The following is an 18,820-nucleotide window of genomic DNA, read 5'->3' on the forward strand; positions in this document are numbered from 1 at the left end:
AATCCCATTGATTTGTATATGTTGTTATACTCTGCTACCGCAATAAATTGCTTATTATTTTTGTAGGCCTTTTAGTAGACTTTCTTATGTTTTCTAGCAATACAGTTATATTACATGCAAACAGTGATGGTTTTTACCTCCTGCTGAAATTTTTGCCATGAGTTCTTTCCCTGGCTTATTGCATTGACTTGTACCTCTACATACAGTGTTAAATAATAGTGATGATGGTACACATTCTTTTCTTGTTTCTGACCTTGGCAACACTTCTAGCTTTTTCCCAGTATGCACAATGCTGGCGTTTGGTTTTCAATCTGTGCCTTCTAGTTATGGCCTTAGACTTTGAAGATCTGGGTTCAGATATTTTTTCTCTACCATTAACTGAAAAACATTAGATAAATCATTTAACTTCTCTGATTTATTTCCATATCTTTAAATGAGGGAGAGAAAATGTCCTACCTCCCAGAGCTGTTGCTAATGGTTGTGAAAGCATTTGACAAGCTGTGCTATATGAATGTCCTTTGTTCATCCTGTTTCCTCCCATACAGAAGGCTTCCCTACACAACTCTTTTCGGAATTGTAAAACTAGATTTCCCTTTGTGGCTCCAAGCCTTTTTGGTAATTCCATTCACAACACAGTTTCTACATATATTCCAAAGTTGGAAAGAAAAAGTGCTTTTTGAACGATGAGCAAATTCCTTTGCTGACATTTAACCAAAATGTATTCCAAACCTGAAGCTTTTTGGAAGGCTAAGAAAATGTTGGTCACCTTCTTGTAAAAAAGTGAAATAAAAAATGTTTATGTACCTCAGCACTTCCTGGCTGAGCTGGAAGTGAGTGCACTGAGGTGATGTTATTTTGTGGTGTTTCAGTTCTGGGAAAAAATGAAACCAGAAAATATAGGAAATTTTTCAAGATTTTTGGTTGTGAAAGCTTTCCTTTTTTTTTCTTCCAACTTTGGTTAACATTGAGAGAGCCATATAAGTTTGGTTCAACTACATATCTTCTGCAAACTAATTCCTGTCAAGTGATCTGCTAACATTTTCTTCTGTGTTAAATTCTGTGTTTTAGAGGGCAAGCTGCATGTGTGGAGATACTGATGTCTGCCATTCTTTTCTTAGACATAATATTGCTACCTGATAGCCCTGACTGAATGTCAGATAATTTGCACATATAGGACTTTCGAATTCCTTTTTTAAAATGAGCTTCTGTGCTAGTTTTTGTGCAGGGTTATGTCTTGGTCCAATCTAATAAGACTTGCAAATTTACTTTTCCTTAATAAGAAATCCCCCAGCAAGTGGCTGCATAACTTAAAGGGTTTTCATTACTTTAATATATCAACTGGCCCCACAGCTCCCATGCTCAGAAAGTAAACTGTGTGGTCATTTGTACGTCCCCCATGTTTTCTAACATCGTTTACCTTCCTCTTTGAGGCAGCTATCATAGGACCTAGGTATCAAGCTGTGAAAGTAATTTCTTTCTCTCTAGAGCAGCAGCCTTCCTCACTGGGCTTGCTGTTCCATCAGTGGCTTGGTCCTGTGGCTGGGCTTCAGAAGAGAATTTCATACTCCCTCATTTTCCTGGATTCAGTTCTCTGACTACACGTCGAATCTGGGGAATCTGCCCTTTCTAGAATGATTGTGGATGCAGTTTTGCATTGAAAGCTGATGAGGCCTGGAACGCCTGGGTGGCTCAGCAGTTGAACATCTGCCTTTGGCTCAGGTTGTGATCCTGGAATCCTGGGATTAAGTCCTGCAGCGGGCTGCCTGCATGGAGCCTGCTTCTCCCTCTGCCTATGTCTTTGCCCCTCTCTCTCTCTCTCTCTGTGGCACTCTTGAATAATTAAGTAATATCTTAAAAAAAAAAAAAGCTGATGAGGCCTACATATATGCTCTTGTAGAGACTGGTGTGAGCAGGACACTAGTCTCCAGCACATGTTATGGATTTATTTCCTAACCTTAAAGGCATACACATTTGAAAACATATGCATATATGTATGTGTGTTGTGTGTGTGTGTGTGTGTATTCCTAAAATCATTGTTTGTGAATCCCAAAGTCAGAAAACAGTGGGGGAATGTGGCATAAGGTACATAGATCTATTCAGTTCTTTAGAGGGAAAGGCTTTTGGAAATCTTTGCTTATTAAATGTAAGTGGCAGTTGCTAGATGAGTAGCAGTGCCATCCTTTACCTTATTTCACTTTACAGAGTGTGTATCAAAGCAAATTCAGTAAATTAGAATAAAGGTCAAACTAGAAAGTATTAAATGAATCAGTCAAAACTAACCTTTTTACAGATGTGTCCTGAACTGGTAAAGGGAGCTGGCACAGCTGAATATTCATGGCTCCCTTGACAGACCACATTCTAAATGAAGGGCTATATTCCTAAGTTAATTCAATAATAAAACAAGACTCAGGGTTGAAAATATATTCATTTCTGTGGAGGAAAACTCTTCATAATTATGTAAATTAAACTAGGTAACCCAGAAAGTGACAGCACGTGTTCCATTTATCATTTTTCTCATTAGATAATTTTTGGAAGGCAGAACCATCTCCCTCTCGTTCACTACTGTATTACCAGCTGTTAGCAAAATACAGTAAAGATCTGTTGATTGATTGGTTTATTGATTGATAGCTGGGGAATATAATAAGTACTTCCACCTTTGAAACAATCTTGATTGATAGCTGGGGAATATAATAAGTACTTCTACCTTTGAAACAATCTTAGTTTGGAGAGGAAAGTCTGTGTATCCTTTATTATGTAAATACAACAGCAAGCAAAGTAAATATGATGGGCCAGAATCAATTCTTAGGTAATCAGGAACAGACTGTATGCTGTGGAAATGGTTTACATTACTCCAAAAGCAAAATTTTGCATTTACTGTAAGATATGGTGGTAAAACATTGAGCTTTTGCTTTCCACCAATAGTGTAAACATTACTCCAAGATGCAGTCTCTGGAAATAATTTAGTTAACTCTTATTTTTATATGCATGTTCTGTTCTGGAGACTTGTTGCAAAAAATGATGGAAAGTTATTTTCTTTAAGTGACAGTTTGTTTACAGAAATTCCTTGAAATCTTGATGGTTATTGAAAAGACTGAAATAAATGTTGCCTCAAACTGCCTGTTGCAGAGCTACCCCACACCTTCCAAACCAGTACCATACTTTGTTAGTAAATCACCTAAAATCCATAAAGGTCATGGAGACTGCTCCCTTTGTAAAATGAAATATTTATGCTTCATTCCCAAAAACATATTGTGGATCATTTTGGTGTTTTAAGTTGAAGGTACATAGTAAATTATTCCAAAATTATGGAGGCCAAATGTCATTCTCTCCAAAAGTTTGTGTAATACCTATTTATCTGTGGGCAGATGACTGCACAGCATAATCAGAGGCAGACTTTGTCATGTTAAGTCTAAGTAAACACAGCTGAACATAAGCAAGTTGGACTACAAGGTTTTTTTGAGCTTTGCCAACAGCATATGACCTTGGAGAATGCTGCCTTTTTTTACTACAATCTGCTTTCAATGGAAAAAAAAAAGAATTCATTTTGTTTTGAATTAACAGGTGATGATTAGAAGCTTGTTATGTTCTAATTTTTAGATGCAAGACAAATGAACATCATGCACTCACCCAACAAAAAGTCACCTTCCTGAGGGAGTTTATTCCCCATTAGGGAGCTTAATATAAACTGCGAGGGTGAAAGCCAATTAAAAGGTGCTCCTTTCTACAGAAAACCTTTTTGTGTTTATTTGTATTTTGTTCTTTGTGCCATTTCAACAGATTAAAATTGTGGTTCCAGATGCCAATAGAAAATGAACTTTATTGATTTATCCATTCTTTAAGAAACATCTGTCCTAAATAGCAAAGAAACTTTGTGTTGTCATTAGCTTTCAGTTTTCAATAGAAACTCTCATTAACTGGTCAAGGCTTTCCCCAAGTCCCTTTTTTTCTTTTTTTAAATGCAAGTTTCTTCTCATACCTTCTTTTAGCCTACTAAGGAGCCCAGTATTACATTTCTTTAAGGGTACTTTGTGGCTAAAATAAGTTCCTATTAAATATTTCATGTCAAAAAGTGGATTTTAAGTGAGAACTTTGGTAAAAAATGGATTAGTGGAGATTTGTCTTGAAATGTCCAGCTTTTCAATATTCTCTGGCAAGTGGCCAGATAGATATTCTGTTCTTCCCATTCCTTCACTTAAGGAAACTATTTTTTTCTCCTTCACCCTTTGGGTGTATATTTCCCTCTCAGAGCAAATGCAGATATTTTAAGGGTGTGTGACTAATAAAGATTTTTAAATAATTTATCTTTTAAGACTTTGGTATCTTAGACTTTTTAAATCACGTGTTGAAAAATATTAACAAATGGGAAAATATTTAGATCTATGTGCTAAAATATTATTCTGTAGTTAGATTCATATAAGACTCATCCTTATTTATTTGTATACCTGCTTTTCCTATATGCTGATGAATTTCCATGTTAAAATAAATGCTTTGAGTAGAAAATATCAAAAAATTTCTGTAAGTCATCCAGAAACACAGTGTTCTATGTTAAGGATGGCATCAACCCAGCATCCACACTTGAAAGTCCTCAAAGCACCTCATACACTCAACATGTCAGAATCACTCATTATGTCCCTCCTCCTCTAAAGGGACATCTCCTTTTCTCCCTTTCTTCCCTAATTCAGAGGATATTATCACTGTCCATCCATTTACCCCAGGCAGAAATTTAAGGGACATCTCAAACTCCTGACTCCCATCTCTACACCCATCTAGACATTCAACAAGTCTGCCCCCTATCTCTCAGATCTTGGCTTGTCGTCCTCACTGTTCCGTCCTTAATCCCAGGACTCTTCACTTCTGCCTTAGGTTCCTGCCATGATCCCACCTGGCTCCTCCAATCTGGTTTTCCACTACGGCAAGAGGGAGCTTTCTATGATCCACATCTGATCATACCACTGGTAAATACCCTTCGCTCGCTTCCTGTACCTTGCAGGATGCACCCAAAACCATAAACCCCACAGTGCCTGGCCTCTGCTAATCTCTCTTGGTTCACTTCCCTACTGCCCTGCCGCCCACCTCATTCGTTTCAGCTACACCAAATAGAGTCTCCCAAAGGAGCCATATAATGTCATGACATCGTGCTTTCATACAGCAGCCATTCCCTTCCCTTGGAATGCTTTTCCCCCATCTTCTTCACCTGAGTAATTCCTGCTCATCTTTCCCCGGGCCTGTCCTTTTCCCATCTTTTCTGGGACTTGGTACTCAGATAATGATAACACTGGCTGGGCATGCTAGTGTGAATAGAGGAGACTGCTTGCAGCTGCAGCTGCCCAAGGCCTCTATCTGCTGCTCAGGGATATCTTTTCCTTTCAGGACCACCAGCTCCTACCCCTGCCTTTGCTCCCTCCTCCTCCTTGCTCCCAGAGCACTTGGCAAAAGGAGCTGTTGTCATTCATTTATCAAAGTGTGAGTTGCTTAGGGATGAGATCCATTGGTAATTTGCATTTCTTGGGCCTACCACAGTGCCTGGCATATAAGATGCATTCAGTAAATGTTTGCTGTATGAACCATGGACTCATGAAAAAGTAAATGAAGACAACTTGGAGAAGAGCAAATTCTGTTGTGCTTAAAAGATGTGGCTTCTAGTACTAGTCCTAGTGTTTACTAACAACTTGGCCTTGGACTTGACAGTCATTTTTTCTGAGTCTCAATTTCTATATTATAAATGAAGGAAATGATATGTGCACACAAAAGGGAAATGAGATAAATTGCACACTTACAACTTGCAACTCAATAAACATTATCATCACCTGAATTGTGTTCACTTAACCTGGCCCTTACTTATGCCCCCAAAAGGCAGGGGGGATTTAGGGGGATAAAATAATATGTACAAAGTATAATTTTACATTTGGTACAAAAAGATAATTTGGTTTTCACTTGGATAACTTCAGATTCACTGTAGTGTAGTTGTACATTCTCTATCAAAGTGTCAACCATTCAGAGATGGCAAAAAAAATTTCAAGAAAAATAAGTATTTTGTTCATTTGGTCATTAATGGGAAGAACTTTTTAATAATGATTAGTCTCTTTGTAAAATATCAAGAGTATTTTAAATAATCTATATATTCTTGCTCCAGTCAATCAAGAATTTAAGGATTCAAGTATAGTTAAGATGAAGCAGAGATACAGTTAAGGCCTTTTAAATATGATGTAAGTCATTAGTTTATTCCTTGTGAAAAGGACAGATATACTAGTTAGTTATATCTTCATAGGAAATCCTTAATAACAAATATTAGGGAAGTAGCTTATAAGAATTGGGAATTTCCAAAGCTGTTTTCTCAAATTTAGGTGCTGTAGTCTACCTTGAATAAGGGTCTTCACATGTAATACTTTCTCTAAGCATTTAAGAGTAAATACTCCAACATGCCTATATGATTACATGGGTAATATATATAAGCCACTGGTCCAAGAGCTTACATGCACCAACGCCAAAATGAGCAGCAAAAGACCAGTTGCTGACATAATCCTGTAATTTGTCTTGGTATGCTCATTCTCACTCTCACCAAAGATTCCATCCTCAAATGTTGAGTATTATGGCTACCAAGCAACTGAAGTGATAGTCTCCAAGACATTGCAAAACCGAAGCCTTCATAATATGCAACCTTGCTCCTGTGAGAATTCTCTACACTTGAGCATCGTAGACATAACATGGCTGCCCTTGACCTAGTTTAGATAATTCAAATACAAAAGCTATTTCAAATTGTTCTGTTACTTATCTGCTCCACTTCAAAATAAATCTTCAACATTCACCAAAGGTTGCTGCCACTGCAGAGTATTTCCAATTGTGGAATAATTATAACTGCTATGTATTGAGTATTACTGCGTGCCTTATGTCTTACAGTGCTTATTTCTAATTTCTACAATAGTCCTCATTGTTCAGTATTTTTTGTATCTATTTTACAGATGAAAAAAATGAGGCTTAGAGAGATTAGGTAACTTGTCTCAGACCACATGCTAATATACAACAGAACTGGGATTCAGACCCCAAGCTCTCTGCTTCTAAATCTATCCTTTTTCCAGTGTACTTTACTTTTGAGGGAATCAAGTGTGGTTAAGTGAGTCTACCCTTCACAGTTTGTACTATTAGCAGAGAACAGGTGTGCTCAATTCATGATAAACCAAAACAAAGGCACAAATCCCATTAAAAGCAGCTGGACGAATTGAGTAACTAATTGGTTATTCTCTTTGTGCCTCAAATATTTCTAAAATTAGCTTGAAATTCCATTTGAAAAATTCTTCAATTAGTCATGAACTCTGACTCCCATTTCTAAAGCAACCTTTTGATAGGTGCTTCCAACACTTGCCCCACGCAACTCCTATTACTTCCTTTTTTCTTCGGTATAAGATAATCTCTTTTCTATTTCTAGGTCCACTTTCTGCTTTTCCTAGCCCTGCCAATTTTTATTTTTACAATCATTAGTTGTATGAATAATTAAATGTATTTTTACCAAGGGCTCTTCATTACTGCTCATCTTTCGTTTCTTTATTCTTCTCCTACAGGCTCTTATAAGTCAACTCAAATACAGATTCCTTACTACTTTCACTTTGAGAGTATTATTGGCCACCTTCTTGTCTGAGTAAGAATCAATATGTTATGTTGTCTAATAAACAATTATTTTATAGAATGGCTTTTATAAGCCTCCTAAAGCAGGCTGAAAAGCAACTAGATAATGTATCCAGATACTTCAAGGTTGGAAAATAAAAGAAATACTTTTTCTAAAAAGACTTACCTGCCAACTCCACCTTCTCACCTCCTGTTCTCATCTTATGCTGAGGTCTGTGTAGTTAACTGCTGCCCTGAGGCCTGAAACAGTGGCTCACTTCTTCATATGTGTTTTGTAATGTCTTGTGTTCAGCTCCCTTTCTGGGTGGCCTGAGAAGGATTGTTACTCCTCCTATGTTCAGTAGATGCCTTCAGCTCTCTTGGCTGTGGACCTATGTGCAAACTGTATGCATAACAAAGAGTGGTGCATTCATGCTGGGCATTAACTGGGTGTGTGTCTAAGTAGATAGACATCCAAAACAATAGGAAATGTCATGAACAATGGTGCTATGGCACTTCTCTAGGAGCAGAGGCCTACCCAGCTCTTTGTTTTTGATAAAAAACTAGTCTTCCCTTGAATACCAATCCCTCTTCTTGCTTCCACCGCCTGAGTGTGGAAAAGTGACTAGAACTACCACATCCTATTAAAAAAGGGAGAAGGCCACTTACCTAACTTACCTACAAGAGCTTGGGGATAGTAGAAGGAATGTATGGTTTTCCTGGCTGTCATTAGCCTTCTCCACCCCAGCCACCCAAAAAGGCAATTATTTTGTACTTTCATGACAAAAATATGTAGTTTGTTTACTCTTATGTATGAAAGCCAGACTCTTTTTTTTAATAATAAATTTATTTTTTTATTGGTGTTCAATTTGCCAACATACAGAATAACACCCAGTGTTCATCCCATCAAGTGCCCCCCTCAGTGCTCATCACCCATTCACCCCCACCCCCCGCCCTCCTCCCCTTCCACCACCCCTAGTTCATTTCCCAGAGTTAGGAGTCTTTCTGTTCTGTCTCCCTTTCTGACATTTCCCACACACTTCTCCCTTCCCTTATATTCCCTTTCACTATTTTTTATATTCCCCAAATGAATGAGACCATATAATGTTTGTCCTTCTCTGATTGACTTATTTCACTCAGCATAATACCCTCCAGTTCCATCCACGTTGAAGAAAATGGTGGGTATTTGTCACTTCTAATGGCTGAGTAATATTCCATTGTATGCATAAACCACATCTTCTTTATCCATTCATCTTTCGATGGACACCGAGGCTCCTTCCACAGTTTGGCTATTGTGGACATTGCTGCTAGAAACATCGGGGTGCAGGTGTCCCGGCGTTTCATTGCATTTGTATCTTTGGGGTAAATCCCCAACAGTGCAATTGCTGGGTCATAGGGCAGGTCTATTTTTAACTCTTTGAGGAACCTCCACACAGTTTTCCAGAGTGGCTGCACCAGTTCACATTCCCACCAACAGTGTAAGAGGGTTCCCCTTTATCCACATCCTCTCCAACATTTGTGTTTTCCTGCCTTGTTAATTTTCCCCATTCTCACTGGTGTGAGGTGGTATCTCATGTGGTTTTGATTTGTATTTCCCTGATGGCAAGTGATGCAGAGCATTTTCTCATGTGCGTGTTGGCCAGGTCTGTGTCTTCCTCTGTGAGATTTCTCTTCATGTCTTTTGCCCATTTCGTGATTGGATTGTTTGTTTCTTTGGTGTTGAGTTTAATAAGTTCTTTATAGATCTTGGAAACTAGCCCTTTATCTGATGCATCATTTGCAAATATCTTCTCCCATTCTGTAGGTTGTCTTTTAGTTTTGTTGACTGTATCCTTTGCTGTGCAAAAGCTTCTTATCTTGATGAAGTCCCAATAGTTCATTTTTGCTTTTGTTTCTTTTGCCTTTGTGGGTGTATCTTGCAAGAAGTTACTGTGGCTGAGTTCTAAACGGGTGTTGCCTGTGTTCTCCTCTAGGATTTTGATGGAATCTTGTCTCACATTTAGATCTTTCATCCATTTTGAGTTTATCTTTGTGTATGGTGCAAGAGAGTGGTCTAGTTTCATTCTTCTGCATGTGGATGTCCAATTTTCCCAGCACCATTTATTGAAGAGACTGTCTTTCTTCCAGTGGATAGTCTTTCCTCCTTTATCGAATATTAGTTGACCATAAAGTTCAGGGTCCACTTCTGGATTCTCTATTCTGTTCCATTGATCTATGTGTCTGTTTTTGTACCAGTACCACACTGTCTTGATGACCACCGGAAAGCCAGACTCTTTTATATCATTTTGATTCAAGGCAATAATGACTATCTTTTTCTCATTGCTCATTCACCATCTAATTCTGGATGAGAATTCTGAAGAGAATTTAGAATTGGAAAACTTAATTTTTAAATCATTTTGAGAATGTATATAGTGTATTCCATTACCAGAAACAAAAATGTGGGTAAGTGGATCTAGTTTGTTCTGGAAATGTAACTTTTGCTTTCTTTTTCTTTTTGCACAGCCCCCTGCCTTTCCTTCCCTTTCTCTCTTTTGTTTAAAATTGATTTATGTTATTGATTGTTAAAATGCTACATTTCTTTCTAAAGTCTCAAAAAGTATGGTAAAAGGTAGAAAATATAAGGAATGGCAGATGACTACTTTTAGCCTTGAGAAAGTTTTAGTTTCATTGTTCTTTTCTCTAAATAATATTTAATGATAAAATAAATATTTTCTTTTTTATTTTTAAGGTGCCTTATTTACAAACCACAGCACATAACATATATAAGACAATATGTATGGCAGCTGCTTGCATTTAAATATATTTAAATCATGAAAACGTGCCATTCTTTTGTACCTAAATTTTCATGAAATGGCTGTGCAAGAATTTTTCTGTATATTATATTTGTTCTCCTTCCGTGGTGGTCATTGAGATCTGGTGTTGTGTTTTGTTTTGTTTTTTGATGTATATGGGTGCTTGCTTTCTCTTTATCATTTCTTTGTTTCCATGCTTAAGTTCTATATTTTTAATACCTTGTGATGCTCACAGAAGTACCTTTCCTGAATATTACATTTCTTAAGGCTGTGGTATGGAACTTTATTATTTTAGTGACCCTTTTTATTCACTATATATAATTTTGGTAGGCCATTGGCAGTTGGGTCTCAGCACAGGATGGGTCTACATGCTCTGGAAAGGAACATTCTCAGCTCACCCTTCCACAGACACCTGGGCCATTCTCTGTTCTCAGCCTGCCCATCCATCCACCATTAGGTGACTTTGAGGTGACCACCATTTGCACTTTGGTTCACTGCAGTCCTTTGGTCCAAGAAGATGCTCTGACATTTTGCCTTTGTTCAAGAGCAAAGCCACCCACAGGCCTGGACAGGACCCTCTCAATCCTACTTCACAGCTACATTCAACATCATTTCCACTGCATTCAATTTCAGTGATTTTGGCCTTGGTGGTAGCCCACTTTTTGCATAGTGGTTCTGTACCCTATATCCTTTTTTTCTTTTAAGACTTTATTTATTTATTGGACAGAGAGCACAAGCAAGGGGAGTGGCAGGCAGAGGGAGAGAGAGAAGCACGCTTCCCACAGAGCAGGGAGCCCAATACAGAACTCGATCCCAGGACCCTGGGATCAGGATCTGGGCTGAAAGCAGATGCTTAACCAACTCAGTCACCCAGGCGCCCTCTGTACCCTTAACCTTGTTCCTCTTTAGAGATCATATAGCTCTAGTTATGTCTCAGGGCTGCTATAAAAATAACATTAAAAACAACCAAAAACTGTTTATAAAACCTCATCACTATGTTGATGTATAATAAAACAATGCTCTGTTCTTTTTGAGGCAGCCGTGAATAAAACATTCTACTAAGAGCAGCAGAAACTAAGTTTACTTTAGTTTTTAAAAGCATATTATCCTACCCTAGAAAGAAAAAAATCTGTGTTACGTTGAATAATTAGTTTTTAATCATCCCATGTGGATTACTATCTGTCACCCTATTTTCCCAAAGGAAAGATAAAAAAATACAAGAGTTACAAAAATAAAAGGTCCCACCACCACAGCAATATACAGTTGGGCCAACATGTTTATTTTCAAAACAGAAAACACAGATCTTATAACAGTATATTGTTACCATCACTGTTCCAATTAGAAGAAAGAGGATGATTTGATTATTCCGAAGTATTCTGTAATATATTACAGCAAAAATCTTGGGTTTCTTTTTTCTCTAGTTTGTATTTGTAATGACTGTCCCTGAATTATATGTCATAGTATATTAAAAATTGTAATAACTGGGGAAAAGCAATGCAAGTAAAGTGAAATGTTTTATCTCTCCCCCCAAAAAGGCATTTTTAGTGGCATTATATTCATATTTCAGTAAAAATAGGCAATGAAAACTATCTCTGAAGCTGGAGCACCCATTTCTGAAAAATATTTTCCAACAATAGTGTTATATCTTCTATTCACATGAAGATAGAATCAAGAACTTGGTTTGTTAAATACAGCCTTGTTATTTAATCTTTGTTGGAACATTAGGAATCCGTAATGATTTTTGAGAAAAACTGAAGAAATTGCACATTTGCTGCTACACTTGAGTGAAACCCAGAAATTCCTGCACCAAATACAACCACTTCTAATGCTCTGCAGCAGTGCTCACTTCGGCAGCACATATTGTGATGCTCTGCAGCAATTTTTCTCACTGGGCAGCCATATATTAGAGCACCTGGGGAACACATTCAAAGGCACATTCCTGGCATCTCTATGACCTATGGAGTCACAGTCTCAGAGACGGGATCCAGGAGCCTGCCCTTTGGAGAGGTTCCCTGTGTGTATTATTCTCCTCTCTACAGCATTCAAGAAGACAGGTTAGAGGCTAGGGTGTGATAGCAGAAAGCACATATAGGGCTAGCACCTCCAGGGAACTTGGAGCAGCTCCTGTGGCTGGTGAAGGGTGACAGCATTGCTTCTTCACTTCAGGAATCGTGACGCCATAGCCTTTACTATGGACCAGGAATTGTTCCAAGAGTTCAATACTCACTACCTCATTTAACCCTCACAGCCACCCAGGGAAGTAGGGTTACTGCTGTCCCCATTCTGTAGGGAAAGACACTTAGACGCAGTGTGCATAAATAGCTTGCCCAAGGCTGCATGCCTGGTGAGTCGGCTGTTTTCCTATGGTCCCAGGACATATCTTGCGCTTCAAAAAATTATGATACAACAAGATGGTTTTTTGATCTATAAAATGTTTTTGTTTTCCCTTCAAACAGATCAACTTATTACCATGCAGCAATTTTTCCCATTTTTTCCCTATAAATCTCTTGTATTCTAAATTTAGGTGATAATAGTGGATTAGGATCTGTATGTTTTTGGAATTTAATAAATGTGTTGGGATGTAGATTTCTGGATGAAATTTAGAATGGATACCTCTGGCAAGATTTAAATGGCAGAGGTGGAGGGGTGGTCGTGGGGTGGTGGGATTTCATTGAAACGGGACATCAGAAGACCTTTAGACTAGTGCTCTTGAACCTCTAGCCACAGCCAAGGCACCAGAAGGATTTTATCTTCCTTTTATGCCTAGTTCCTTCTTAAAATTCTCATGCCCTTCAATACCATCAGCAAAAATCTTCCCAATCTTCATTTCAAAGCCCATCCCTACTCCACTTTAGACTTTAAATGACTGTTTCTGAAATGAAAAGCAGAAAATCGCAGAACCTTTAAACGTAGAAATGTGTGAACATAGAACACTGACATGCCAAGTACAGTTTTAACATTTTAAATGTATTAACGTTGAAATGTATTTGAAAAGTAGAAGGACTAGTAATCCTGTTCATCTTATGTCTAAAATATGTTTCTTTTCTATTAATAAATACAGCAGATGAACTGTGAGTAGAGAAGCTGTCATTTGCTACTCCTCGGAAAGATCCAAGAAGTTTGTGAACGTCATCTCTTTTATTGTGTCATTTCTGGTGTTAATGCAGTCAGACAGGTTTAACAGCAAGGTCTCCTAGTCTCTAGTGCCATTTCTGGAGATGGTAATTTGAGGAATTTGAAAAGCATGGCAAAAATGTGAGCCAATTCAAAGATACACTACAGTTCATATATCAAAGGAAAAATACTTTTTGATGGTTTCTCAGAGATATTGAAGAGCTTGAAAATACATAGATGGAAAAAAAAAAGAAAATACATAGATGGAGCCAGACTCTCCAGCCAGTTTCTAGATCATTACAAATGCATATTTTTCCATTTCTTTTTATTGAAGATAGACCTATTAATACTTCACAGCCTAACACTATGCAGCTACACATTCATTTGAGAAGTCAACCTTCTAGAACTGCAGTGTGGCAGCTATATCATTGATCTCGGGAAAAAGAGTTCTTATGCTACTGAAGAACTTAGAGGATGAATATCAATGTCAACTTTGGGCCAGAATTAAGGGTTAGCTAAGAATTGGTAAGTCCATCCAGTTTTCAAAACTAGTAGCCCAACTGGCATGTAAATGGAGTGCTTTTATAAACAATTAATGCTCCTTGCAACACACAGGGAGTTATTCATGCATAGTTAGGAAGTCATTTTCTGAGACTTTGGCTGGAAGCGTAGCTTTCATGGATGAAACATTTTGGGTAACATCTCCAATATTCCCCTTGAGAAAATGAAGTAACGACATCCATTAGACACTTCAAGTTTGCAGCTCTTCTTTCATGTGGCTCCAGTCCTCTTTGTCTTGGCATGTTGTGATAGTTTGGCACAAAGTAGCATCATTTTGTCCTTGAAGATGATAGATTCTGCACACTTAATCCATTAATCTGAGCTGATGGACTTTGCCCAGAGTTAAAATATTTTGTTCTTACATAATGGTTTTCTTATTAAATCTCTGAACAATACTCTTTTACGGGTGACTACATTCAACCCCGTATTCTAGATGTAAAAAGTAAAGTGAGAGGAGGTTAATTTTTTTTAATTTTATGAGGATTTATATAGTGCTTGGTGTAAGTGCTCAAGCTCTCTTCTGTTTTAGAAAATATTCAATCATATGGTCCTCAAAAGAAGTTTATGAGTCTTGTGCTATTAGACCCATTATAGGTGAGAAAGCTGAAGCACAAGGAAGTCAAGCAGCTGGTCAGCTGAGATAGTAAGTAGTAGAGCAAGAGTCCAACTCCTGCTGTCTGGTTCCAGGGTCTGGGCTCCAACGACTGCACTAAACTGTCTCTGTGCCTCACACTAGACCAGCCTTGTAGTTAATAACGATGAACTAAGGACAGAAATGAGAATATTTAACATTTCCAAACCCCCTTTCTGGTCACTCACCAACAATTTCCTCCCCATAGACAGCACTCTCATTTTCAAAGTGAAGTTTCAAACTGAAGGTCTTAGACTTTGGAAAGGTGGAACCTTTGAGATCACAGAGGAGCAATCTTGGTAGATGGGATTACGCAGAACAATTTAGCATCAAGAATATTTAGTGAAAAAGATTGAAAGTGAAGTTAAAGCATGACAGATGGGTGGTACTCTGCTTATTTGAAAAGTTCCTTTCAAATTATAAGTCCCACTTCCTTCACCTTTAGTCCTCCAGCCTAGCTTGATTCCTCAGAATACCTGTGCATTTTACAATAACAAAGGTACCACTTGGAATTAACAAGGAGCCATTAGTCTCAAGTTCTTATGCTCTGCATAGCAAGGAAAGCCATCAAGACTAGACTCCCTAACTGATAAGGAGCCAAGCAACAGTTTCACAGGTTTGCACACAGACTGCTGGGGTCTGTGCCTTCATGGGTACTGCTGGAAAAATAAAGATATTCTGTTGTTCTTAATGGAAATATAACCTACCCTGAAAGCTCTGAGATGTCAACTTACCCTACCCTGACCAGGGTGCTCTTTGCTATTGGTCCAGAAGAGAGGGTTGTGGTTTCTAATTTTTATTTCCTGGCAGGAGTTAGAGGAGATGATGCATTGACAGGCAGCCGAAGGTGGGGACCCTGTGGATCCAGGACATCTGGGCATCATTAGCCATAGTGAGGGGCCAGCCCACATGAGAGGTAGCAGGAAGGAAAAGAATCTATGGCCAGATGGTGGAAGTCATGGCTGGAGGAAACACTGGCTTAATTTTTGGAAAAGATTTTTCTTCAAACTCTGAAATGACTTTGGAAGCCACTCGTTCTTTAAGGCCTCAGGATAAATAATTTAGCTAGTATATTGCAAAAGGGAAAAAACTGTAACTCTATCCATGAAGATGAGGTGGGTTTCATTTTATAATTCTCACTATTCAGAAAGCTTGCACAACTCCCTCGTCTCAAGGCTGTTGAAACTCAGTCTTCAATAACTCTTCTGCAAGCAGTGTCCTTGATACTCGCCAAGCTCAATTGCAATCTCTTCCTGTCATGCTAAAGTTTTGAAGTAGAACTCACTTCTGGTCATAGTGGATCTGGAAGAAGCAGTTCAGTCATCAACAGATACGTGTTGCAGGTTGTTGGGTATTTTTTTCCTTCCTGCTGAGGCAAACATCACTTAGAATGATTTATCATTACTCATTCAGAAGCTCTGACTACCCCAAAGAGAGGCTAACCACAAAAATTTCTTCTAAAAGTGATGTAGCCACAGCTGTCTAGGAGTTATTTAGCAGTAATTCACTCTGGCCAATAGAAGAGTGATTAGAAGGATATCACATCTATTAAAATGTCAATCTAATTAAAACATTGGAGAGAGCTCAAGAGAGTTTAGAGTCCCTATTCTGTGATTTGGATAGACTTTTTTTTTTTTTTACAGATTAAATCATAAGCTGGAAACAAAGTCTCTTTGCATCTCTGTGGTCTAAAATACTAACAAAAAGGAAAAAAAGATTCTTAATAGATTTTTAATCGGTTGTCATTCAGTAGGGTTTCTAGTATATAGCATGTTAAGCCTTGTCCTTGTCATGGTCTTCAAAAGTGACTTTATTTTTTTTATAATAAATTTATTTTTTATTGGTGTTCACTTTGCCAACATACAGAATAACACCCAGTGCTCATCCCGTCAAGTGCCCCCCTCAGTGCCCGTTGTCACCCATTCACCCCCACCCCCCGCCCTCCTCCCCTTCCACCACCCCTAGTTCATTTCCCAGAGTTAGGAGTCTTTCTGGTCTGTCTCCCTTTCTGACATTTCCCACACACTTCTTCTCCCTTCCCTTATATTCCCTTTCACTATTATTTATATTCCCCCAAATGAATGAGAACATATAATGTTTGTCCTTCTCTGATTGACTTATTTCACTCAGCGTAATACCCTCCAGTTCCATCCACGTTGAAGAAAATGGTGGGTATTTGTCACTTCTAATGGCTGAGTAATATTCCATTGTATACATAGATCACATCTTCTTTATCCATTCATCTTTCGATGGACACCGAGGCTCCTTCCACAGTTTGGCTATTGTGGACATTGCTGCTAGAAACATCGGGGTGCAGTTTTCCCGGCATTTCATTGCATCTCTGTCTTTGGGGTAAATCCCCAACAGTGCAATTGCTGGGTCATAGGGCAGGTCTATTTTTAACTCTTTGAGGAACCTCCACACAGTTTTCCAGAGTGGCTGCACCAGTTCACATTCCCACCAACAGTGCAAGAGGGTTCCCTTTTCTCCACATCCTCTCCAACATTTGTGTTTTCCTGCCTTGTTAATTTTCCCCATTCTCACTGGTGTGAGGTGGTATCTCATTGTGGTTTTGATTTGTATTTCCCTGATGGCAAGTGATGCAGAGCATTTTCTCATGTGCGTGTTGGCCATGTCTATGTCTTCCTCTGTGAGATTTCTGTTCATGTCTTTTGCCCATTTCATGATTGGATTGTTTGTTTCTTTGGTGTTGAGTTTAATAAGTTCTTTATAGATCTTGGAAACTAGCCCTTTATCTGATACATTTGCAGTCATTTGCAAATATCTTCTCCCATTCTGTAGGTTGTCTTTTAGTTTTGTTGGCTGTATCCTTTGCTGTGCAAAAGCTTCTTATCTTGATGAAGTCCCAATAGTTCATTTTTGCTTTTGTTTCTTTTGCCTTCGTGGATGTATCTTGCAAGAAGTTACTGTGGCCAAGTTCAAAAAGGGTGTTGCCTGTGTTCTCCTCTAGGATTTTGATGGAATCTTGTCTCACATTTAGATCTTTCATCCATTTTGAGTTTATCTTTGTGTATGGTGCAAGAGAGTGGTCTAGTTTCATTCCTCTGCATGTGGATGTCCAATTTTCCCAGCACCATTTATTGAAGAGACTGTCTTTCTTCCAGAGGATAGTCTTTCCTCCTTTATCGAATATTAGTTGACCATAAAGTTCAGGGTCCACTTCTGGGTTCTCTATTCTGTTCCATTGATCTATGTGTCTGTTTTTGTGCCAGTACCACACTGTCTTGATGACCACAGCTTTGTAGTACAACCTGAAATCTGGCATTGTGATGCCCCCAGATATGGTTTTCTTTTTTTAAAATTCCCCTGGCACACAGAACATAAAGACTCCTAACTCTGGGAAACGAACTAGGGGTGGTGGAAGGGGAGGAGGGCGGGGGGTGGGGGTGAATGGGTGACGGGCACGGAGGGGGACACTTGACGGGATGAGCACTGGGTGTTATTCTGTATGTTGGTAAATTGAACACCAATAAAAATTAATTTATAAAAAAAAATAAATAAAAAATAAATAAAAAAAATAAAATAAAATAAAATAAAATAAAATTCCCCTGGCTATTCGGGGTATTTTCTGATTCCACACAAATCTTAAAATAATTTGTTCTAACTCTCTGAAGAAAGTCCATGGTATTTTGATAGGGGTTGCATTAAACGTGTAAATTGCCCTGGGTAACATTGACATTTTCACAATATTAATTCTGCCAATCCATGAGCACGGAATGTTTTTCCATCTCTTTGTGTCTTCCTCAATTTCGTTCAGAAGGCTTCTGTAGTTTTTAGGGTATAGATCCTTTACCTCTTTGGTTAGGTTTATTCGTAGGTATCTTATGCTTTTGGGTGCATTTGTAAATGGGATTGACTCCTTAATTTCTTTTTCTTCAGTCTCATTGTTAGTGTATAGAAATGACTTTATCGATAGAGACCACTTGAATAATTGAATGCAGTAGTTAAAAACATGACCTTTAGGTTGGCTGACATGGAGCTAAGACTCACCACCCCCAATGCCAAACTGAGTCCTTTGCGAGTTTCTGGACCCCTCTACGCTACAGTGTCATTTGAAAAGAAGGGCCATGATTCTATTTTACAGGGTTATTGTAAGCATCTA

At 38.4% G+C, this 18,820-nt stretch overlaps 1 protein-coding gene across 5 annotated transcripts in view; it reads left to right on the forward strand.

The window, feature by feature from the left end:
• Window positions 1-18,820, forward strand: part of MKX (mohawk homeobox) — a 68,468-nt gene that overhangs the window by 40,082 nt on the left and 9,566 nt on the right. Inside the window, exon 6 of one of the 5 annotated variants that reach the window (XM_055334458.1) lies at window positions 4,864-4,955. The exons of the other annotated variants lie outside the window; for them this stretch is intronic. Within the exon in view, the coding sequence (XP_055190433.1) occupies window positions 4,864-4,955 (92 nt within the window). The remainder of the gene's footprint in view (window positions 1-4,863; window positions 4,956-18,820) is intronic. 5 annotated transcript variants of the gene reach the window in all.

Source organism: Nyctereutes procyonoides, unplaced genomic scaffold (genome assembly GCF_905146905.1).
Source record: "Nyctereutes procyonoides isolate TBG_1078 unplaced genomic scaffold, NYPRO_anot_genome, whole genome shotgun sequence".
In the NCBI taxonomy this organism is placed as follows: domain Eukaryota; kingdom Metazoa; phylum Chordata; class Mammalia; order Carnivora; family Canidae; genus Nyctereutes; species Nyctereutes procyonoides.